Source organism: Sturnus vulgaris, chromosome 16 (genome assembly GCF_052056855.1).
Source record: "Sturnus vulgaris isolate bStuVul1 chromosome 16, bStuVul1.hap1, whole genome shotgun sequence".
Taxonomy (NCBI): Eukaryota; Metazoa; Chordata; class Aves; order Passeriformes; family Sturnidae; genus Sturnus; species Sturnus vulgaris.
Window position 1 is genome coordinate 4,539,979 of NC_142258.1, and position 24,604 is coordinate 4,564,582.

General features: G+C 43.5%; 1 protein-coding gene across 3 annotated transcripts; it reads left to right on the forward strand.

The window, feature by feature from the left end:
* The first annotated feature begins 3,828 nt into the window (after positions 1-3,828).
* SNX8 (sorting nexin 8) lies at positions 3,829-24,501 on the forward strand. 3 transcript variants are annotated; one of them, XM_088174313.1, is made up of 12 exons: positions 3,829-3,909; positions 11,481-11,671; positions 12,100-12,217; positions 14,534-14,655; positions 15,021-15,101; positions 16,026-16,186; positions 16,595-16,727; positions 17,807-17,875; positions 18,643-18,792; positions 19,185-19,334; positions 20,076-20,235; positions 21,380-21,714. In XM_088174313.1, the coding sequence occupies exons 1-11, from the start codon at positions 3,849-3,851 to the stop codon at positions 20,187-20,189; spliced, it is 1,350 nt and encodes a 449-aa protein (XP_088030439.1). In that variant the 5' UTR covers positions 3,829-3,848; the 3' UTR covers positions 20,190-20,235; positions 21,380-21,714. The 3 variants fall into 3 exon arrangements, with proteins under 3 accessions (XP_088030439.1, XP_014725739.2, XP_088030440.1); XM_014870253.2 differs by having other exon boundaries at positions 20,076-24,501; XM_088174314.1 differs by lacking the exon at positions 3,829-3,909 and adding an exon at positions 4,706-4,726 and having other exon boundaries at positions 20,076-24,501.
* The last annotated feature ends 103 nt before the right edge of the window (positions 24,502-24,604 follow it).

A 24,604-nucleotide genomic window follows, 5' to 3' on the forward strand; every position in this document is an offset into this window, starting at 1 on the left:
TGATGAAGAATACGTGAAGTGTCACTTTTGTCACCATGTGTGTTAATATATTCAGAGTGGCTCAGAGAACTTGGGATTTGCCTCGGATACCGTCTTGAGGTGGCAATTTTAGAGGAAAAAGTTCTCGAGAAATGGCTCGTCTGTTCAAACTTAGGGATGAACACTTGCATTTTTGCGAGTAGGATTTCTCTTTTTTTTATCCCAATCCTTTCAGGGAATCATCAAAACAGACAATGCCAGCATTAAAATAAAAAAAAAAAAAAGAAAAAAGACAAAGGCAGAGCAGGTACTGTACATGGCATTTTAAAATTGGACCTTGTCTTATATAGTATCTTTGACATTTTGACAAACTTGAGGGCGGGTATTTAGGAAGCTAAGGCAGTTGTGTAATTTTTCAGGGAGTCACACGATGGCATCCGAACTCCACTCCAATTCCACTGGCTGTGTCCGTTCCCTACTGAACGCAGCTCGAATGAATGGAAAGGATGACTGGCACTTTGTGCAGCAATTTTTTCCCTTCATTATATCGTGGTAGCTGACCAGACCTTGACTTCCCGGTCAGCACCAGCACTGACACTAAAGTGAACAGAAATTGCTGTTTCCTGCCATTGCAACCACGCATTTTTCCAAATGCTAAGCAGAACATGGCTGCTGTTCAATCCATGGTCCCAGCTGGGTCCTCAATACTCCATGGCTCTTCCAGGGGTCTGTATGAGGTCTGTGTTGCTTTTGTTTCACCCCTCCCACAGTTGTCTGTATTGCTGGAATGTGCAATTTCTGCAATTGCCCTTCTTCCTGTTTGCACTTTTCCAGTCACTTTGGTTAAACAGTGCATCTAAGCATTGGATTCTCCTTTCCCTGACATTGCACGGGCTGGTCTTTGCACTTTCCTGTACTTTTCAGCAACTTTTGATTTATCTGCTCCTTCCTTCCTTCTCCCTTTCCTTTCTCTGTTGAAATTTCCCCTCAGTCCCTGTCCTATCTCACTGCTATTTTATTTTCTTCCAGCCCTTACTCAGCAATCTCAGGGAGAGCGGAACAACTTTTAAAACCAGAGATTTTGGCACTGGCAGCTGAAGCCTGTTCCTTTAAGTACTCCACATGCAAAACTCCTAATCAATGGGAAATTTGGGGGAAAAATGTTGCAGAAATGGCTTTTTATAACACAGCTCTCCAACCAGCAGTGCCTCATGAATTTTATTGTGTGCAGGTGATCTGAGAATAGTGGAGCTGACAGCTCTGTTTCCTAAACTGAATTCTGAAGGAGTAAGCAAGTTCTTGTATGAAATTTCATCTAATCCTGAGAGGACGTGCCTGGAATGACACGCTGTGAGGCAGGGCCTCGGGTAGGGACCTATTTCTGCACTGCTTTTGTCACCTGGATCCTGCTGGTTCAGTTCTTCTGTTCTGCTCTGACAGAAAGCCAGCTGGAGTCCTGTGTCCAGCTCTGGATTCTCAGCACAGCAAGGACATGGACCTCTTGGAACTATTCCAGAGGAGCCACTAAAGTGATCAGAGGGATGGAGCAGCTATCCTGAAGGCTGAGGGAATTGGGATTGTTCAGCCTGGAGAAGAGAAGGTTTTGGGGTGACCTGAATGGGCCTGCAAGAAAAATGGAGAGAGACTATTTACAAGGGGGAATGACTTTAAATAGAAAGAGAGTAGGTTTTTATTAGATATTGGGAAAAAACTTTTCCCTGTGAGGGTGCTGAGGCACTGGCACAGGTCGCCCAGAGAAGCTGTGGCTGCTCCTGGATCCCTGGAAGTGTCCAAGGCCAGGTTGGACAGGGCTTGGAGCAACCTGGGATAGTGGAAGGTGTCCCTGCACACAGAATGGGGTTGTAACAAGATGATCTTTAAGGTCCCTTCCAACCCAAAGCATTCCGTAATTCTCTGGCACGTGCCTTTTTTTTTCTTTAGTGTTTATTGTTTCTTTATGCTCAAGGTTTTCCAGAAGCTTTTGCTGCAGTTACAGCAAATAAAGAAGTGTTCAACTAACTTAAGTCAAGCAGATTCTTTCTGGCCCCATTGAAAAATTACTTCTGCAATTGAATTATTTTCCACAGTATTTCTCTTCAAGACTCTGAAGCAATCTTCGGTTGAGAATATCTTATTTATACCAAATAAATAGTTATGCTATTAGCTTAAGTACAGACCAATCAAAAATCTATAGCTAAATGAGAACATGTTGATTCCTCCATTCATTTTCTCCAAAAATGCTATATAGGCGAAAAATCCTGTGGTGTTCAGAAGTGCTGAGCATGCAAAACTCTGCTCGGCTGCTGTACAAACATGATTTGAAGGGCCTCTCAGCTGAAATAATGCCATGCTTTTTTAATTTTATACACAGCTTTCGTCTGCACCCACGCTCGTGGGGTCTGAGCTGAAATAGCACTGAGGGAGGAGGAAAAGGAGAATCACTCGACTCATTCACATCTTTGTAGCAGCACAAAAACTTTCAAAGGGGAGCATTGTGGTCACAGTTACTCCTGAAATAATTCTCACTTCATAAATTTCTGCTTTAGTTCTCTCTGCATATTGACTGTTTAGCTTCCCATAGTTAAGAAATATCAGAAAATCCCTATTAATTAGGGAATGCATCCAATCCTTTGGACACTGAAAACATAAAACATTATTATGGATTGTAACATCTCAAACTGGAGGTCCAAAATCTATAAGGACTTTTTTGTGTCTGATGGTGTTTTCAGGAAAATCACTGTACAAAGCATGTGCCTTTTTTCCCCACTGTCAACCATATAATTCCTGACTAATAAAGTACAGGAAATGGGAAAAAAATCACTAATAAAATGAGAGGTGCTCATACATGCAGTTCTTGTTTTGATGCAGTTTTGAAAAGTGCATTTGCATTTCAAATGTTCATATTTATGTGCTTTTCTGAATAGCTTAGTGTTCATTTCTACCAAATTTACCAAAAATCCAGATGCATGCAAAATATAAATTAAAAAAATACTGAGCATAGGAGACTTGATTAATTGCCTAGATGGCGGCAGAAATGCCATGGGAAAAGGAACTCAGTTAAAGAAAATATACCAAAATGGACTTGGAGTAATTCATCTGATGAGAGGACACAGTCTCGAGCTCTCCCAGGGGAGGTTTAGGCTGGACATCAGAAGGGATTTCTTCACAGAAATGGTGATCAGGCATTGGAATGGGCTGAGCAGGAGCTGGGGGAGTCACCGATCCTGGAGGTCATTCAGGATAGAGTGGACGTGGCACGTAGTGCCATGGTCTGGGTGACAAGGTTGGTGTTCGGTCATCGGTTAGACTCGATGATTTTAAACTCTTTTCCAACCCAATAGATTCTGTGATTGTGTGACTGGAAACCTAAAGTACAGCCTCAACAGTTTATCTACTTTTCTTAGCGCACAAAAAAGCCTCCCTGAAGTTCACAACAACCATCCTTTTCAGATTTCATAAAATAAAGTAGCTACACTTGGGAATAATCCTGCATTAAGCCCATGAGCCGATCACTTCTTACACGCTTTAAGGTACTTGAGAGACGTGTTGTTAATCCCGAAGCGGTTCAGAGGCGCTCGGAGCGATCCCGCCAGCGGCGGGCACGGCTCGCTGCCCCTGCCGGAGCGTGTCCGAGCGCTCCGCCCGCTCCGGGCAGCCCCGGAGCCGGGAGCGCTGCCCCAGCGGGGCCACGGCGGCGCGGCACCGGGATTTGACCCGGAGCAGGGCCCGGGCGGAGCCCAACGCCGCGGGCACCGCGCCCCCCGCGCCCCTCGCCCCCGGCCCCGCGGGAGGCGGCTCTGCTCGCCCGCCCCGCCCGCGCTGACAGGCGGGCGCTGCGGAGGAAGGGGAGGCGGCCGCCCCGGCCTCACATGACCGCGGCCGCGATGGACGGCGAGCCGCCCGCGGGCACGGGCACGGGCACGGCCACAGGTACGGGGGATGCGGGTGGCTGTGGGCCGCCTCTCGGTGCAGTCGCGCCCGCCGTGCGCTGCCCGCCCGGGGAGCGGAGCGGGGAGCGGACCGGCCTCCACGCCGGGCTCGGGGCCGCGCTCCCCGCCAAAACCTGCGGGGAGCGCCGCCGCTTTCCCCTCCTCCGCCCGGGGCAGCGGGACCCCGCCGGTCACGCAGCTCATGGCCGGGCCGCGGGGGTCCCTCCCCGTGCCCAGGTGCGCGGGGGAAGCAGCGGCGGCGCTGGGGTTACCTGCCCGGCGGGGCGGCAGGAGGTGGCCCCGGTGGTGGCCCCGGTGGCCGCGGGCGGTCGGCTCCCCCCAGCCTTTCTGCGGGGCTGGGCGCGGTCCAGAACTTGTCCCATGGGGAATCCCGCGGCCGAGCGCTCCGTGCGGGCTGGACCGGCTGCATTTCGTGCCTGCCGCCCGCCCCCGAGGCGCGCTCCGGGCGCTCCGGTGCCGCGGGGCAGCGGACGCGGCACGGGCGGTCCCTGTGCCTCCCTGCGAGCCCAGCCAGCGACGCGTCCGGCGGGGAGGGCTCCAGCTCCGAACCTGGAGTTTCAGCTGGGTCTGGGATGAAGAAACTTGTAAAATACTGCCGGCGCTTGTTGCGAAATGGGAGATGGAGAGAGCTCCTGGGTGAATCGAGGGAATAACACGTTAGACTCCTTTAGCAGTTAAACTGAACGAAGCCTTCAGAGGGCTCTGTAAAGTTTTCTTTGAAGTGGCCGAAGTTTTGAACCTGCTTTGTGCATACTCTGTATATTTTTTTTTCTCAGTTTGGAAAGAAAATTGAGTAGGTAAGCTTAAATCATGGAAAAATGGTTTGGTTGATTATATTTAGGATCCACTGTGAGTTTTTTCTTGTTAGGCCTGTGATGCTTCTGATGCAGATAATGCTCATAAATAAATTATTTTGGAATATTTCTGTCCAGGACTGATGTAACATATTGAACAGCAGCCTTTGTGGAAAAAAATGTCCTACTGTACCAAAGAGAGAGCTTGCTCACGTATGTCTGTTATGGATTTACCATCTGCTTCAGGAGCCTTATAGAGATAAAACAGTTGTCTCCAAGTAAAGTGTTCTTGAACTGATTAACTTCTGATGGTGGTGGTGGTTCTGTACCTTTCTGATCTACTCAGCCTTCTTTAGAAAACTTGGTTTTCTTTGGCAAAGATTTTATGATTAATATTGTGAGAGGGTCTATAATGATTTTGGCTAAAGGAAAACAATGCTGTGAATGCAGCAATGTTTTTTATTTATAACGTCATGATGAAGGTTCAGAGATCTTTGAAAGTTTCACAGCCTTTTGTAATTTTTTTGGAGACTAGCAGCTTGTCAGTGAGTGTTCTGGGAGGACTGAAATGTCCTGATAGTTATTATTCGTGCCCCTCCATGAGACCACATACAAATGCTATCTTTTTGATTTAGCAGAGTTGAAAGTACTTTAATACAATCGAAGAGAAAAGAAAAAACGGTAATGTCCAGCATGTAGAAGTCAATTTTACAGAGTGGCTTTTATTGACTTTTTTTTTCCCTTTTGCTTCCATGTGAGTGTTTTGCAATGATTGCAGGGAGCTGATCCAGGTGTGTAGGGAGTGAGGTGTTTCTTTCTCTTCTGATGAGAAACCTTTAACTGTGTGTTCAGCCCGTGGGAGGGCTGGACAGGTTACAGACAGCATAATTTGCACATGACCACTGATTTCCTCCACAGTCTTCAAGTTTAGGGATTGGTGCAGGTTGAGGGAGAAAAACTTACCCGTTCTAGACATGTGGAATTCGTACAAAAGGAGGAGAGCTTTAGTGATTGCTTTTCTATAGGATTTGAGATAAGAATGAGCCTGTTCTAACTATACAATGTGTGAAAAGACCGTGTGGAGGCTGTAGGCAATGCCATTTTTTTATACTTAAATCATCAGGTTTTTCCCCAGTGTAATCAGGAGGGTGAGAAACATGTAAGGAAGATGAGAAGCAAAACAAATATAAACTTTCTTTTCATGGGATATTTTTGACCTCTGTAAGGATAGTCGGTTATGGAAACTTGCCAGTTTTGTAGTCAGGCTGAAATGTCCTTGTGAAAGTTTCCTGGAGTAGTTGTTTGGGTTATTGCATGCTGGCTTACATTTTTGGGTGTGAATTTTTACACTCCCAAACATCTTTGTGAAAAATTATAGCTTAGCAGTCATCCACTGAGCGCTGGGAACCAGCCCTAGTGAGCATTTGACTTTTTGCCTCTGTAATCTTAGGGCACATTCCTCGATGGATTTTTCTCTGCTAATCCTGTTATTTCTTCAAAGTAGCTGCATATCACTTTATTGTGTTTGCTCCAGCTGGGGTCTGTGGCTCATGGCTGACTTGTGAATGGAATGTGGCCCTTGTATTCCCAGACTTGGGAAATCAGATGAATCAGTTGATGATCTAACAGCTTAGTTAAAAGAGCAGGGCAATAGGCTTAAGGTTAGTTCTTTACACACAGTAAATCTGTGTGACAGGTTGGTGTTGGGATTTTTTTTTCTGTTGGAGTATGGGGGTGTGGTAGTTTGAGAAGCAGCAAGAGGCCTAAAGCTGCAGGGGACTGCAGAAATTCAGGTGCTTTTTAAATATGACTAAATAAAGCTTAAATAGTCTAATCTGTTCTTGAGTTGTAGTATAACTTCTCTGTTTCATCTTTAGGAGCACCAACTGCTGAATAACTATCTTAAATTTACTTGGAAAAAAACCCCAAACAACCACCAAAAAACCATCCCCAAACCAAAACCAAACTACCTGTTACACCGAAAAAAAACAAGGGTAAATATAAAAACCTAACCAAGGAAAGAAAACCAGAAAACCCAGGCTAAGTAGTGCCGGGTACATACTTGACATCTGTGGTGGTGGTATTTTGTTTTTTTTTAAGGAGAAAAACAAAATGTTGGAGCCTGTTTCCAGCATCTAATTTTATGATAGTGTGTGCTATTTTATCTTGTTTTGGCATTGGATAACTTGTATTTACAAGGGAATTGCTGGGAAGAAGAAGGAAGGAGACCCTTAATTAGTGTAAAGCTAAATATGATAGCTTTCCTTGTGCCCAGTAAGAAATACAAACCTGCCTTCCATGTTGGAACACACAGCTGTGTAGCATTTAGCTTTGTTAGACTGACTCTTTTGCTTTTCTGCTTTTGAAATAAGAATTGCATGGTTTGAAATGTTTCAAAACAATCCAGGCAAGTTGTGTGCAGTTGTCTCAAAAAATACGTAGAGCCTTTAATAGGAAAGAAGTTCTGGGTTTTTTTGTTTTGGTTTGGTTTTTTGGGTTTTTTGTTTTAATTTTTTTTTTATGGGACTTCTTTCTTATTTTTTAGGGGATTTCAAATTATGTAATATTTTAAAAAACGAAAACTAAGATGGGAATCTCTTTGAATTTGTAGTTGAAATCTGCACCAGCTTGCAGGGAAGCTGATGTGGATGCTGGATTCTGGAATTATGGAGGAATGTATTTGACACAATAAAGGGAAAAGGCATTTCCATAATTCCTGGGGCTTCTCATGAGAAGACAAGAAAGGAAAGGGAAATGCTGATGAATAATTGCTGCTTTAGTATTCCTGGCTCAGGAGTTGGTAGTGGAGCCCTCATTTTTTCCAGGGAGAAATCTGAGGTGTCTGTGTACAAAACCAGACAGTTTTCATATTCCCTTGCATTTCCTGTGGGTTGGATCCCTTCTGCTCTGCACAGCTGTGGCCTGTGATGATGGAGGAGAGAGCTGAGCTTTTTCCTGAAGGTTTTGCTTCCTTACAGGCTCCTTTCTCCTTCTAGTAAATATGCTGCTAATATAACAAGTAATTCTTTGGCACCACCTACTTAAGCATGTCTGTTAAATTTACCTGATTAGTACCTGGTGTAATAAAGAACTGGTAACATCAGCCATCTCTAAAATGTAGATAAGGTCTTCAAATTTGATTGACAGAGCTTAAACAGGGAAGGGAGATCAATGTTGTGATTTAGCACCTGTGCTTCCAGCCCTGTCATTGCTCTGCTGTATGTGCTTACTCACATGTGAAAACTCTGTGCAGCTATCCAGGTACTTGGAATTTTGCCCTGGCTTTCATAAATGCGTGATTTTGGAAATTTGGGTGGAGGAAACTGGTAACTCCATGGAGGGCAGATTGCTGCCCACTTGTATCAGTGGAGTAATGAACGCTGAGCACTAACTAAAACATGAAACACACGGTATGAAGTAGAGAAATTTTCTGTTGCAGTTGTTCTCTGGGTAAGTTTCTCAACTCCCTTCAGTCCAAAGGCTATCTGACTTGTTACCAAAAAAAAAAAAAAAAAGTATTATGCAGTGTTTTCATAGCTGTTTTCTTTTACAACCAAACAAAAACTAGGCCATCCTTTGAATGCGTCTTCAAACTTTTAGTTCTTGTCATCTTGTTGTCTTCTTGTTTGCGTATGTATGTTTATATGTATTATTTTTAACTTTGATATCAACTTGTTTTCAATTGTATCAGGCCACTTCCTGATACCTTATTGACAACAGATTGAGAAACTGCTGTAGCAAAAGCCTAGCTTGTAGGAAAAAGCTGATTTTTATTTCATCTGCTTCCCAGTGTTCCAGGGGATCATTCCATACCTCATTTCTGTATCCGCTTGCTGCTCTCTCTATATAAACTTTACTAGATAATGATCTGCTGAAACCAGAGGGAATGTTTTCAAAATTAGCTGTTCTGCAGCAGAGGGTGCGTGATGGGAAGTGTTAAGTGTTCTGTTACAATGCATGTAAATTCTTTTACTGGCTGAACGCAGGACCTCATACCAATGAGTTCCCACTATTATCCACCATTCCTGGCCTGGGCTCTTGAGGCTGTTCCCAAATAGGCTCTTTAGTAAGTAGAATGAAAAATGGGCTGAAGAATATATTGCTCTGTAGGGTTAGTGTTAATGCCGTGATAAGCATTTCCTAAAGCAGGTTAACAGCTGTTCCCAAGTAATTTTATTGTGTTCTCAGAGCAGTGTTTGTGGGTGTAGATTCACTCTGAGTAACTGTCTTGTTGATACCAGACATGCTGAGGTTATTAATTAAACAGTAATTATTCAAACTTGTTTGCATGGTTGTCTGGTTTGTGTGATTTCACACATTTAGACAAGGTTGAGATGTAAAGAAGCTACACAATATTTCAGGGAGAGCCAAGACTGTGAACTGCTGATAAAGAGAAGGCATGTCCTGTAGGTGATTTTCAGAAAGCAAATTTAGAGAATAACTTGATAAAAACTGGGGAGGAATTACCAAGAAAAGAGCAACGTGGCTGAATTGTCCAAGGGCTGTGGAGTCTTGCCTGGAGGGGCATCTCTAGATGTCTTACTGGGTAATGGGGTTCAGACCTGCAATGAACCTGAGAGTCCTCAGCATCGGTTTGGTTCTGGGACTTAAAGACTAAACAGTGAGGGTTTCATGGTTCACCCTGTACATCTTTTCTCCTCATACCTATCTCTTGCCTTTGGGCTTTCAGGAGTTCACCAGACAATGCAGAGCCCCAGTTCAGGGACTGGTTTGTGCTGTTGGCTGTCCAGCAGAAAGATGGGAAGCAGAGCAGGAGGAGATGTTGTGTTAATACAAATTGGCACTGCTTGGGGGATTGGTTGGGGTGCATTTTGAGTAGCCCTCTGTAACATCAGCCAGTGGCTGAGCATGACAGAAGGCTCTGGAATTCTCTGGAGGGATTTGTGTGTGCACTGGAAGAGTAACAGCATCTGCTGTCGTGTGTCACATTTCATTGGTGTGTCTTGAGCAGTGAAACACAAGAATTACCAGGGTGGACACCCAGAGAAGTGCTGCTCTGGACGTCCAGGATTCCTTGTGCTCTACCTTATCACTTCATCCAGCAGGATCCCATGTCAACACTGAATTAGCTTGTATTATTTTACTGCAAATTTCTGGCAGGTAGCTGGAAGTTTTTAGGAGCTGCTATACAGGTGGGGTTAGCAGGTGATATGTCTCTTAAAGCAGAGGTGTTAAGACTTGCTTCTCTGAGTCACATTAGCAGGAATCTGAAGCCTGATGAGGCATGTGGGATAAGGTCGTTTGTCCTGGATTTGGTTTGGTTTCATTAAGTAATTTTATGGAACAAATAGCAAAGTGTCTGTTACAAGTCATGAGTCTGAGGAATTAGATTGCTTGTTTTCCCCATTTAACAGGGCCTACGGCACATGAAAGAACAGGTGGGAAATCCTTATCAGGAGGAGGTCAGGGCTTTCAAGTTAAGGATATGACTTCTTATCTTCTTTGAGTTAATCTGTTACCTAGTTAACAACTTTTTGAACTATGTATCAAAGCTTAAAGAAATGGTTCTTGCTTCTGTACTGTTACTGTCTTGTGTTCTCAAAATTGCAGATATATTTAAGAACTTCTGCACAATGGCAAGGAAGGAAGGGATAATGAATCCTACCTGACTTCTCTAGGTACCTTTTATTAGTGGATTTGACTTGCTTTATAAAAGAGCTTGTTTACAGTATGCCTCTTACAGAGAGGAAGCAACCCACCTGCTCCAGGCTGGAGAGCAGAGCTCAGGTATGGGCTGAACAGAGTCCAGGGTCACACGCTCATTTTTCACACTGCTTCCTTTGTGTGGAATGGGTAGAAAAGAAAGGATGGCTTTGAAAAACAATGTAAATCACATAAAAGATGCAGTTATGAAGTCAGGTTGAGATAACAGGCTGCAGTCAGGCACTTGATAAGAGAACACTCTGAGTCATCAGCTTTGCCCTTCCTTTGATGTCATTTGTCCTCTGGGGCCACATTCTTAAGACCCATTTTATTTCACTTCTGCATCTGTCTGAGAATCAGTTACTGTCCAAAGCTTCCCAGTTATGGTCAAATTCAGTGTCAAAAGCTGTTTGTTTTCTAGCTATAAGCAGTGGAAGAGAATAGGTAATTTTGAAAGATTTTGTCATGGCTTGCTGTGATTGAGGAATTGTTGGGTTGGTAGCCCTTATTAGGAACCTTTTCCCTCTGCTTTGGAACTTGAGTATGTTGACATAGTAAATTATTGTAATTCATGCTCACTGTAGCACACTGTCGTAGAGTTTAATAAAACTGTGTCAAATGAAGTGTCTCCTTCCTTTGTAATGATGTACAAAATTAATAGATTAAATTTCTACAGCACAGTAAAATGACCTGTATTGCTTTCCTTCCATGAGTTGTTCTAGGCAGGATCCAAAAGTGCTGAGCAAGGGCTTCGTTCATTTTGGCAGATCCTGCTGTGGTGGGAGCTGGACAGACAGGAAATGCAGGCCTCTTAGCTGATTCACAGAACAAATTTGGCCTGTGATTCTTTGCTGAGTGGAGATGTGTCTCTGACTCGATATAATTGGAGGTGCCCTGGGTGTTGTGAGCAGGGAGGTACCAGCGATGTGAACGTGTGTGAAGCAGCATCACCTCCCAGGGGAGTGGCCTGGCTGGGCTTCTGGTTGTGTTGCACCACTCTGGGAGCACCAAGCAAAGGAACAGAATATTTTAAGGCCCCTTCTTTTACTATATCTTATCAAGTCTACTGTTTTTTCCCCTTTTTCTCTTCTAGATTTGGCAAAGCCTCCAGTAAATGAACCAAGGGAACCGGAACAGTTTCTAATGCAGACGCCCCAGGGAAATCCACTGCTGCTTTCCCACACCCTACAAGAGCTATTGAGCAAGGATAGTGTGCAGGTGGAGCTTATACCTGAGAAGAAGGGCCTTTTTCTGAAACATGTGGAATATGAGGTTTCCAGCAAGGTAATGTGAATAAGCTTTGGGCCTGGTGAGAATGTATCCTCCTAGGAATGTCTGTGCAGATTCTGCTGGCAAAGTCCTGAGTGATTTAGATGTGCTGGATGATGCTGGGTTTAAGTAGATCAGTTATGTGGGCTGAGTTTTAATGCAGTAGCACTGGGCCTTCCTGATTTGAGTCTCCACAGCATGGAACACCCAACTGAGCTGTGAAGGGTGGGCTGCAAGTTCACTTGCTTGAAACCTGAGCTCTGTAAAAAAGCAGGTGTATGACAATGAAAACGGAACGGTTTTGTAACAAATCAGCATAGATAGCTGGGTATTTCCAGCTGTTTTGAGCTAGTGAAGAATTGTATTGGCAGTGCAAACAAAACCCCAGTTGTGGAGGTGGTGCTGTCTGAGCTGTGCATTGATCTATCCCCCGTTAACTGCAGCGGTTCAAGTGCTCCGTGTACCGGCGATACAACGACTTCGTGGTGTTCCACGAGGTGCTGCTGTACAAGTTCCCGTATCGAATGGTGCCAGCACTGCCCCCAAAGAGGATGCTGGGAGGTAAACCTGCTTCTTCATTTTGGGCTGGAGGGCTTCTGCTTCATGGTGCAAGTGTGATCAAGGTGATACTGTTGAAAGGAAATGTTTAAAAGATTGTGACTCTTGGCTTCTGCTTGCCTCACACAGCAACTTGGAGGTTATAATACACAGTTTGGAGGTGTGAATTATTGCCGTGCTAGAAATTACTATAGGTGAGATATGAATGCAAAATTTCAATGAGGTTTCTTCCTCATTGCACTATCTAAAGATTTTTCTTAATAAGATTTTGGGTGTAATTCTACACAAGAGCATGGCAGAGTTAAGGTATTGCTTCTTAGAAAAACAGGTTGTGATGATCAATCTTTATTGGTGGACTTGGCAGTGTTAGTTTAACAGCTGGACTCAGTGAACTTAAAAGTTCTTTTCTGATCTAAATGGAACCAGTGTAATTTCATTCAAGTATAGTTTAGCAGTTAGACTAGATACCAAGAAGTATCCCAAGACAGAAATCATATCAAAGTTCCTTCAGGAGGAATTTTTTCATTAATCTCAAATATTGACACTGGTTTTAAGCATTTATTATTTCAAAAGTTGTATAACTGTATAAAATCGTGTCCTGTTTAATACTTTATCTGTGAAAGAACAAGCTTTACAGTGTCTCCTCTCCTGCCCATGGTGCTAAGCTCACTGTGTTTCAACAAATAATTTATTCCAATTGAGGAGTCTATGTATTGCTCCAGTAAAGCAGAATTGGTAAACAGTGAGCAGAGCAGGGTGTATAGTGAACTGAAGCAAAGCAAAATCACATTGAAAAGCTTCAATGGTCGTATATTCTTATGATGGAATGTGAATTGTGAAGACTTTTTTGGGGGATTGTGAAACCCATGTGTGAATTTAACCTGATTCAGTGTTTTCAGACAGAATTTCCACTTCATGCAACACCTGTGAGCAAAGAGATCTTTTCTGATTAATCTCAGTGGACAGAGGATGCTTGACAGAAGCCTCAAATACCTGTCACTTGTCAGGGACTGTTATTGCATTACATTGCTGGTGTGTTGATATTTCCCTGCATTCACTGGTGCATGTCTTCCCACATATATCATAACTTTAGGAAAAAACCTGATAGGATTAGTTCCCAAACTGCTAGAACAGTTCTAATACACTGCAAAGCTGTGAGGAGGCAGGGAGTGCTGATTGCCTTTAGTCCAGTGACTGCAGATAGGAGAGCTGTGGAAGTGGGCTTAATGGAAACTGCAATCAGGAAAAAGGAAAGGGAACTGGTAGTCCTTGTTTCTGAGTAGATTAATGGACTGACAAATGGTGTTGCAGGACTCAGGATTTGATGGATTAGTATAGATGTGTTGCTCTTAGAGCCTCCAATTCCCAGAGCTGGCTGGACAAAGCTTTGTCCTTGGTGTGCCCCTCTGCTGAGTTACACAGACCCAGTTGGGGTCTGCTCCCCTCCCATCTGTCAGATGGAGATGGATGACCTGCTCTGCTCCTTTGGAGGACAGCAGCCATCTAAGGCAGGTCCTCTGGGAAGTGTGTACAAAACTTCAGAAATGCCTGTGTAGGTTAAATGTGAGCAAAGCAAAATCAAGATCTGCAACCCCAATGGCAGAGAAATGAATTGGTGGGCAGTGCTGTACTGAGGATCACCTGTGAGAGTCCTTACAGCCACCAAACTGCCAGCTTTAAACTGTGGCAAAGGGGTAAAAATCCTTCATGATATGAGAGTATTGTCATGGATAAGAGCATTCCTTTAATTTCTTTCTATGCTGCTTTCTTTTCCTTTAATCTTTGGTTTTATTTTTTATTGTTCCTGGAAAACTCCAGGAACTTTGATTTATTTCCTTATAGCAGTTATTACCAGATTATAAAATCTTCCTGTTTCAACAAGAGGAGCAGATCTTTTCTAGTTTGACAAATAAAGACTCTGGATGGATATGCTACAGATTGCTGTGCAAGTCTTCCAAAGTTCTTTTTGACATCTTGCATGAAAAGGATGGATGCTGACCCCAGGAGTCCCAGACAGGCTGGGATTTCCTCTGTGGAACTGATTCAGAGGAAAAAGCATCTCTGTAGGCCCATAGTTTAAATTGAGGTTTCAGGCCTTAGGCTTGGCTGTTTGTCCTTCCTCCCTTACCTACTCCATGGAAATAACCACGTGTAGAATGCTTGATGGAATATTTGTTCAGGTGGTCAGTCTGAAAGGTCTGGTTTTGGGAGCTGGCAGGTTATAGATAACCATACTTTGTTTTTTGTTGCAGTGCTTTCTTTTTTCTTTGAGATGTAATGTGAGGGGCATTAATTGAAATTTCCTGTTTCTTCCTGCAGCTGATCGTGAGTTCATAGAATCGAGGAGGAGAGGACTGAAGCGATTTATAAACCTGGTGGCTCGACATCCCCCTTTCTCAGAAGATGTGCTCTTGAAACTCTTTCTGTCCTTCAGTGGCTCAGTGAGTGTTTGTTAGCAATAGTCCTGAGCTTGCAGGTCTTGCTGTAACTGCCTTGCTGGGCACAGCATTCAGAATTGCTATTAAACTACATGGGTTTGCTCCCTGGGATGAAGAGAATTTTCTCTCAGTAGGTGTTTCCACAGTGGAAAGTGGAAGGTAATTTCATTCAATGCCAGGAGCATAGTATTTTGGAAATTATAACTGTTCTTGGGGAACAGAGATTGTTTTCCTTAAATTAAACCTAACCTGGTAAAGCTGTATCTGCTGATTTGTGCCTTGCTGCTGCAATATATCTGAGACCTGCATGAACTGCCTGTGTTTTTTCATAGTTCTTTCATGCTCATTTGATTCTGTATTTTCTCTAGGATGTACAGAATAAGCTAAGGGAGTTGGTCCAGGGAGTAGGAGATGAATTTGTGACTTGCAGATTAGCTACCCAGGCCAAGGTATGTATATGAATTTCTTGCAACGTGTTATTCTGGTTTATATGGCTTTCTTCTACAAGTGCTTCAGTTATGGCATTTATGCAGTGATGGAGACCTTAGGTAGGAGACAGTTGTTTCTAGAATTTGAAGGACTTGTAATTTTATTGGAAAGATCAAATAAACTGTTGACTCTTAAGGGCCTGATATTTCTAGCTAAATTCTGGCTCATGAATGTGATATAGACTAAACAATGAATCCTGCTCAGAACATGTTTCTCTGTAATTACTTGTACTTGCATAACAAACAAATGCACGAACTGCACAATTTAAAAGTTAATGTCTAGATTGATGTCTTTCCCTTGTGCTCATGCCCTCATTCTGTCTGTTGTCCTCTTCCTGTGGCAGAGCAATTTGGACTGTTATGGAAAAGTTAGTTATAAGTTCTCCATATATCTGTTTATCCCAGTGATTAAGTACACATCCACTGTGTTCATTGAGCAATTTCAAAGCAAGTTGTTGTTCAGGTTCCTGCAATGCTTGCAGAAGGTTTTGCAACTAGAGCTTAATTCAGGTTTTTACCAGTGATAAACTGGTCAGAAAAAAGCTGAACTTTCAGTTCATGCTCGACTTTACTGAGCTGGGAGTTACCAGTAGGATCAGATCAGAACTTGTGAGCTTGAAACCTCACAAACCCTCTTTTAACTACATAGTAAAATGGCAGATTTTGCCAACTCTGTCTACACTGGGTATTTGAACCTCTTTCTGCCTCTGAAAGTTAGGGCTATTCATTTGACATGTGACTTGGACACCTCAATGAGAACCTGATCTCTGCAGAGTTGTTAGAGCACAGTAGAAGGCAGTGAGCACAGGAGGGAAGCCTGTCCCTCCCTGCAGACTGTGGTGTGCATCTGATTTATCCACCAGTAATCCCTCTGTACTCCTTCAGGACTTCCTCCCAGCTGACATTCAGGCCCAGTTTGCTGCCAGCAGGGAGCTGATCAGAAATATTTATAACAGCTTTTATAAGCTCCGGGACCGTGCGGAGAGGATCGCTTCCCGAGCCATCGATAACGCCTCCGACCTGCTCATATTTGGCAAGGAGCTAAGGTGGGTTTGGAGGAACAGGGTTTGCTGATGTCAACATTTCTACTGCTGGCTTAGAACTTAAAACTGTTCTAAAGTTTACCTGCAAATGGTCTGGTAAAAATGGGTATTTCAGTGTGTGCTGTAGGATATAATCAGTTTTCCTTCCATAAAAGAAGGAAATGCATGCTTTCCACTAAGGCTGCATTCCCTAGAGTGTGAGGAAAGAAAACAGAAGTACCTTCACATTCACGTGCTTGTGTTATTGTCTCTTTCCCCAGTATGTACACTGTTAACTCTGCATTTTGATGGGACAGTAGTAGCTCAGCACTGTGAGCTATTTAGACAGATTTGAAACTGTTCTCTGCAAATAACTTTATCTGCTTAGTGGAATTGGTCTCCTAGATGTGACCATTGCTTATCTCCTTCCAGTGCTTTGGGCTCAGACACTACCCCACTTCCTTCCTGGGCTGCTTTGAATAACAACACATGGGGGACTCTGAAACAAGCCTTGAAGGGTCTGTCTGTTGAATTTGCACTTCTGGCAGATAAGGCTGTGCAGCAGGTGAGTCCTTTACTTTTGTCTTTTTTTTTTTGTCTTTTTGTAACATGAGTGAGGTACACCGCTGTCCTAAATTTCAACTTGAATCATGAACTCTGTGGACATAAGCCCTTCAAGAGTTAAGAGGGAGATTGCAGTCCAAACTTACATCCTCAACTAACAGCCTGCTTGTTCAAGCTTGTGTGAAATACCTGGACTGTATTTAAATGGAGAAAAAATGTAACAGGCAAGGGAAAGGAAGGAAAGACCTGCTTTATTTCTTAATTTTAAATGGTTACTGCACACATTAAGTTCACTACTAGGGTGAGCTATCCAAAAGTGCTGTGTTCCATTTTATTAATCTGCTACCCAGAATAACTTACTTCTGAATCAAATTTTCACATTCATGCACTTACACATTACAAGAGAATCATTCAGACAGAAGCACCACATTCTGGTCTAAGTGTACAAGGTGGTAATGAGTGTCAGAATGATGTGAGAACATGACGATCTGGAAAGGAAAAGTAATAGTTTTGTCTTCAGTGCTCTTCATCTCATTGTGTTAAAACACTCAGCGTGCTTTTGTAGATCAGTCAGGCCAGGTCTTTCTCTGGAGTTTACACTCCAGAGAGCTCTACTGATACAGGAAGAAAAGAGTATTTTGTAAAATAAAAACACTGGTGGTGAAATTTGTCTTGGTGTCTCATCTCTGCCTTCTGATGCATGAACTGTTACAGGGAACATGCAGGTATTCAGAGTTTTAATGGATTAGTTATCTTGTAGGAAGGGAAGATGAAAGATTGGAGGAATCTGCAAGAGCAGGGAATTGCAGGCAGAGCGTGCTGAAAGGACTGACATGCAGGCCTGTGAAACCAACTCCTCTTGTTCTAATGATCAGTCAGTTGGAAAAGCTGTTCCTGCCTCAGTCAGGTCTTTGTTCTGCACACTGAAGACTAAACACTCTGGTGCAATTGGAGAGATTTTTGATGCAGTTTTGTAAGCGCTGATGTGCCCTGGAGAGAGCTGTGAGAGCCTGTATGGTGTGGGGGTGAAGGGCTGTGATGCCAGGCTTACGTAAAATGTACTTTTTCCTTGTTTTCTAGGGTAAACAGGAAGAGAATGATGTGGTGGAGAAGTTGAACCTTTTCCTGGATTTACTCCAGTCCTATAAAGTGAGCTCTGCTGTTCTGCCAACAAGAAAGTTGTTTAGAGCAAGCTTGTGCTCTTTAGAGGGTGTAACGCCAACGGGATGGAAAACTGTCTGTGAGGCCAGTTCAGAGGCAAACTGGGCATCTGGCAGAGGGAGGGGAGTGGCTATTGGCCATAAGGAGTTCTGTAGCCTTCCTGATCAGCTCATCTGATGATGAGAACTTGCCAAAGAGCAAACTCTGCAAGAAATTTAAAAATATGACTGGTTAGCTGATCCATATCCATACAGTTTACCTTCTTGTTTTTAGATTTGGCTGCTTTTGAGTCACAGCAGTGAACTAGATTGTTACTGATTTGCTCATGAGGACATGAGCTCAGTTATGAATGAAAGGATTTTGTTAATACTAATCTGGTCAGGTGCATGTAGCAGCCTCTCTTGACATTCTCAGGCCAGGACTGAATTTGAAGGACTTGAGCCATCACTTTAATTAATTGCCAGCACTTAATACTGAGAAGGTCAGAAAAGATAAGAGGCCTGATAAGATCCAAAATGCTGGCAGAAGTGATGCTCCAGGTTGCCTCTTAAGCTCACTGGTCTGGGTTCAAGCAGTTTTGTTTCTTAAATTCTTAGCTAATGGCATTTTTTGACCCTCTTGAAAACAAAGGAGCAAAAATCTGCAGCATAGAAATGACACAAAGTGTGACCACATGTGTGTGTTCCTGATATACTCGGTTGTGTTTGCTGACTCTTGGCTCCCACTGTGGACCTGCTGTTTTCTTTTCTCATAAGGACCTGTGTGAAAGGCACGAGAAGGGGGTATTGCACAAGCACCAGCGAGCATTGCACAAGTACAGCATGATGAAGAAGCAGATGATGAGTGCCACTGTGCAGAACAAAGAGCCAGAATCGGTGGAGCAGCTGGAGTATCGGATTGTGGAGGTAGGGCAGGCACCTGGGAGAACAAAGGGTGGGACTGGGCTCTGTAATGGTGCTGCTCTGTAACTCGGTCACATTTGCAGAAAGGTTTTAGGCTGAAAGGGTAGCCTGTTCTTTGGGACATCTGTGCTACCCACTGTGCCACGTGGAAAATGTGTTAGCTTTCCTCAGCACTTGTTACTGGCTCTCTGGCAGCCTGTCATGTGTAGGGGCTGTAGGAAGCAGCAGTCTGCACGATGGAAAGGGCAATTCCTGGTGTATCAAATGGGTCCAGGAACTGCCTTTTTTATGTTTTTGGTATGTGTTTGAATTGCTGGTATGGGGAGGAATGCTATTTTCTCCTGTTTCTCCTTTCTCTCGCCCTCTTCCTGGTCACTGAGTTCCTCTTCTTTCAGCAAGAAAATGCGATCATAACCATGGAGCTGCGGAATTACTTCTCCCTGTATTGCCTGCATCAGGAGACACAGCTCATTCACATCTACCTGCCTCTCACATCTCACATTTTGGGGGCCTTTGTCAACTCCCAGATTCAGGGTCACAAAGAGGTGAGTTCTAGACTGTGTCCTTTTTCCCAGAATACAAATGTGAATTTGAATGGATTAGTTTTCATCCACTGGCCTTCATCCTCTATTCAGCTGTGCAGTTGGGCTCTCTCCTAACTTAGGACGTTACCTGAGGTTTTTCCAGTTTGGGGTGAGGATCAAGGTTAGCTTCTAATCCTGATAAAAGATGGTATCTTCCTGCAGCAACATTCTTTCTTTTTTTCTTCTCTCATCTGTAGCTGGCCCTACCCTGTGAGTAGTTGAAAAAGACCCAACCATTAAATCTCAACTCTATAATGAATGATGTGTGTTTGCTAGATTAATCTGTTTTTTTGTTGAGCTACACAGAAGCTGTATGACAAGAAAACTGTCCAGGTTTTGCTCTAAAACTTGGAAGCTCCCCTTTGTTAAAACCTGAAATATGGCCTTTAATATGCCCCATATACAGACTTTCTTGCTTTGGTTATATTATAATAAGTCTTTTTCCTTCTGCTCCCTTCCATCCCTTCAGTGAAAGAATTTAAAAAGGGAAATCTCCCTTCCATACAGGCTCAGGCAAATGTTCATGGAGCTGCACGTAGCACTGGTCTAACACCAACAGTCTGGGTCCACTGAACTTCTGCAAATACTTCAGCAAATTTGTGCTGTGTTTCTGAGTGCCCGAGACTGCTTCTAAAATTCCATGTGATGAGATTGTTACCTGCTGTGTGGTCATGTCTGCTTTCTCTCCTTCTCCACTCACAGATGAGTAAAGTTTGGAATGAATTGAAGCCGAAGCTGAGCTGCCTTTTTGTGGGATCCAGCAGTATGCCAACTCCACCACTGTCACCTCCAGAGGGAAACTTCTTTTCCAATTAACGTTCCCAGCATCTCACATGGAGCAAGAAGGGCAATCAACGAAGGGGTGGGACCTCTACCTCCAATGAATCCTCCAAACAGCTTTTTTTTTTTTTTTTTTTTTTTTTAAATATTGCTGCTTTGAGCTGCTCTCTGATTTAGACAGACTGGATGTGGGGCAGAACATAAGGATATATAGAGACAATTTTGTAATTTTGCAATGCCCTGGGGCAGAGCTGATGTTCATTATCCTGCAGACACCCCTCATGGGGTCGGGATATGGCCTGGCACAGCGAGTGCTGCAGTGTTGTTGCTGCATCTTGTACTAACAGTCCTCCAATCATGTTGATCTGCAGCTGTGCTGACACATCTCTGCACGTCTCTGAAGTGCTGAGATGAACAGGATAGCAGAAGCACTTGCTTGTAGTGGAGATAAATTGCTTTTTTTGCCTTGGAGGGCTTGTGTTAGGGACGTGTGTGCATAAGGAAAGCTGAAAGCCATCCCCCATCCCACTGTAGGTGTCTGGATTTGATTTCTTACTGCTAGACCTTAGCACAAAATGAATGAAGTGGTTGGATTTTGTAACCCAGCCGGGCAGGGGTAAGTGCTACTGTGTGACAGGGAATTTCCTGATGATGCTGGATGGACTGTATTGTCAGTGTGTTTCCCTTCATGGTTGCAGGGCAGCCTTGGGGACTTGCTCATGTTTTTCAGTTTGGGGCCAAAGACAGCTGGGTTCAGGAACTCAGAGGAGTTTGCCTGGCATAAATGGGAAAATAATTGACTAAAACACTCCTTAATTGTAGATCACTTGTACTACAGGAGCAGAACAGCTACAAGGTAGCTTGTTTATTTCTTCTGGAGGTTCTGACCTCCATCTGGTGAGTAGCTGTTCAGATCTGTTGGAGAGCTGCTGACCCGAAGGCTGGTGTTTTCTTTGCTGTAGTATCAGAAGTATCCTGTTTCACCAGCAGGCTGGAACACAGTGCTGATAAAGTTCATTAGCCAAAATTCAGTATTATCAGGATGTTACTGTCATTCTTCCTGGCTGCGGGTAGCATTGCAGTGTGTTTGTTTGTGAAGGAGAATAGACAATTAAGTGAAAGTTCTCATCTCTAAAAACACCACAGCCCTTGGTAATGGGGTTTTCAAAACGGTTTGTGGTTGTGATAAAGGGACTAAACATTCTCTCTCCACTTTGCATCTCCAGTGGCTTTCCCTCGGGAGGCAAAGGGCGTGAACGTGCATGTCGAGTTACCTCAGGGGAAATGGTGCACATCCTCCAGAGAAACTGATAATCAAACTGCAGACGTCTGCAGCAAGACTGTGTGAACAGGACTCCCTGAACCTGACTTCTCTGGGGCCAAAATAGCTTCCAAAGGGGAATTTGTCACTTGGCTTCTTAGCATTTTCCTCGAATGGGTAGAAGAGGAAGCACATTAACAAGGATGAGTGCTTGCTGTTAAATTGGGACCATTACCGTATTTTCCCACTGGGGAACTTCCCCATTATCAGGAAGTATATTTAAATCCTCCAATCACAAAAGCTTTTTCGTTTTTTTTTTTTTTTATTTCGAAATTTCAGTGCAACATGAAATTCTTCCTTGCCCAGGTGGAAATTCTGGATTAGTTTCCTCAGCTAGGAACAAGATAAATTATTTGCCCAGTTTCAGGAGACTGAATAACCATTACTCACACTCCTCAAAATAGAGTAAATACACTGCTGTGGGTTAATTCCTTGAGTGCTGGGCCTTAAACAGTGTGTAGCCAACCTTGCACAGAATGCGTTAAGACCTTTTTCCTACAATTCAAATGTTAACTCACTTTCCTCCTGCACATGGGCCTTGTTCAGTGAGATAGATGAACTGAAAATGGCTGTGACAGATTTGATTCTCTTGGAGATTTCCTAAGTGATGCAGAAGAAATTCTGCTCACAAGCTGGAGCAAACTGTCAGGGGAAGGAAATGTTTCTACAGTCCAGTTATAGAGAAGATATCATCTCAGGCATGGCACAACAGGTTTTTCTGCTTGACCTTGTCTTGATTAGGAAGATGGTTTGTGGTTCAAGTGTGGAAAGTGTGTTACCAGACTTTTCCATGCTCTTCACTCCTGGCATTATCAGAAGGTGCTGGCTGGTTATGGCTGGCTTAGTCTCAGCACCCATCCTCCCTCATTTATTTATCTTTGTTTGCCTGATGTGGTGAACAGTGAAATTGAGAAAAATACTGTATGTTTTAGGGCAAGATCTGATAATTTATGATGGGGTCTCATATGTTACTTGTTTGACTGGGCAGTATTCCATAGGAGTGCTTCCAAAGGACTAGCCTGAATGGAACTTTGCAGCTCTCACTTCTAGAAAAAAATTGCAATTTTGAACTTGATTTAAAATCAAAAAACAACTCCCCAAAAAGCAAACATCCAAGTGACATTAGGGCTTTAGACTAACTCCTCTTTCCTGTTCACCTTCAAGCAGAAGTACAGGCCTAGTGCAGAGATTGTAACAGTGATAGAGACACACCACAGGACCTATAAAGAAACTGAAATTATATTGTTTTGAGAAACACCCCATCCCTTCATTGTCAGCCCTTGTGTCTTTGAGGAGAGTTTTGGGGGTGGGCTTTTCTTGTTTTGGTTTTACTCTGTTTACCAGGTATTTGAGAACTGAGGCTCAGTATTCTCAAAGCTGATCCAGCTGCTGGCACTTTCAGAATTTATTTCATACTGGACTGTCAAGCTTCTGTCTCATTTCTAAACACATGCAGACACTATTTCATACAACCCTTAGTTTGCAAACCTTTCTTCTGGGAGTCTGGTCAGTGTGCAAATAGCACGATTTGTTTACCTCAATGTGTGAGGGATTTCTTTACTGTCTTTGTTACATTCAGTTTGTGGATCTATCAGACTTGGAGGGCAGCATCAAGCACAGCTTCCTTCCTCCAGAGGGAAGCAGCAGGGACTCCAAGGATCCATCAGGCTGACTTCATCTGTCTGTCTGCCCTAGCCAATGTGGGAAAAACAGTTGTAGTTACCTCCATGCTCTTGCCTTCTGCAGTAAACACTAACCAAGCCAGACTAATTGAGGAGTGTGTGCTGAGATCTGATGCTATGTAAGATGCAGTGCCAAAGTGTTAATGTGCTTTTGTGAATGGAAACTTCTGTGTGTGCTCGAGGTCAGGGGACTTTCATGTGCTCCAAGGAGTGATGGTAGAAAAGCCTTCAGCGTCTGTGAGAGCAGTCCTGGAGGTACCAGGGTAGTCAACACCTGACACCCTGAAAACTGTTCTCTGAAAAGGGCTCTATGTTTTGTCACTCCCGAGGGCTTCTCCACTTCCAGCTGTGAAGTGGGAATATACAGGCTTTTTGTCAGTATCTGTTGAAAGGCTCAAAACTGTATTTACAATACCTTAAATCTTTGATCCTTCTTTCCCTCTCCTTTCATCTTCCTGGCAAGTTGCTTCTCCTAAGTCAAAACATGTTCAATGGTGCCTTGCTACATTCCAGTGCTTTTAATTCTCCTTTAACCATGCAAGGGTGTAATTCCTGGAATTTGTAACAGGCTAATTTACACTTCACTTTGTGCTGTTTACTAAAAGACAAAGATACCAGCTGGGGACAGAACTTAAACCATGTCAGTCTCAGGGCAGCAGGAGCAGTAACATCCCAGCTCTTTGACATGAGCTAAAAATTGGGGTTGGGGAAGGCACCTTCCTGAAAGGACTCACCTGACTGCACACAGGGGATAACAGAGGAGTGCAAGCCTGAGCCATGCTTGTTCTTTTCCTACCTAAACTCCTGGAGGAACAGAAAGTAATTCTGTGTGATTGTCACGTGCTGTCTCTCACTCAGCAATTTAGTTTCCACCAGGAAATAAACCAAGGTATTTAACAGGTATTGGCTGCCAGTCATTCCCTTTCCTACCATGCAGAAAGGTCCTACATTCTCTAAAAGCTGCCTGTCCTTTTAAGGGGTGCTAATTGTATTTGCCCCAAGCCATGCTGTCTGTTAGAGCAGCCAGGAACCCTCACTGCCAGGTCAGAAGCAGGGGTGGGTATCAAAACCTCTCTTAGTAAGTGTGCAGCACAAAAGGAAAAGTAAGGTTTTAAGGTGTTAATTCATCCTCCTAAGTCTGAGCTGTGGCTTGCTGAGCAGATAAAGAAGGATGTTTTTGAGTGATATAAATTTTTCCAAACTGCTGGAAGGAGACAAGAAACAAACATAGTTCAGAGGGTATGAATTTTGCCTGCCTGGAATATCCTGTATCTTTGCTTTGCTCAAATAGCCTTATGTATGAAGCACTTTATCCAAATGCAGGAATTAAAGAACTATTACTACAGCTGGTAGACTGGAAATGTTTACAGATCCTACATTACATTCCAAGATTCTATCTGTAAGTGTTACATGTCTGTAAAGTGTTTGAAAAAAGAAAAAAAAAAAAC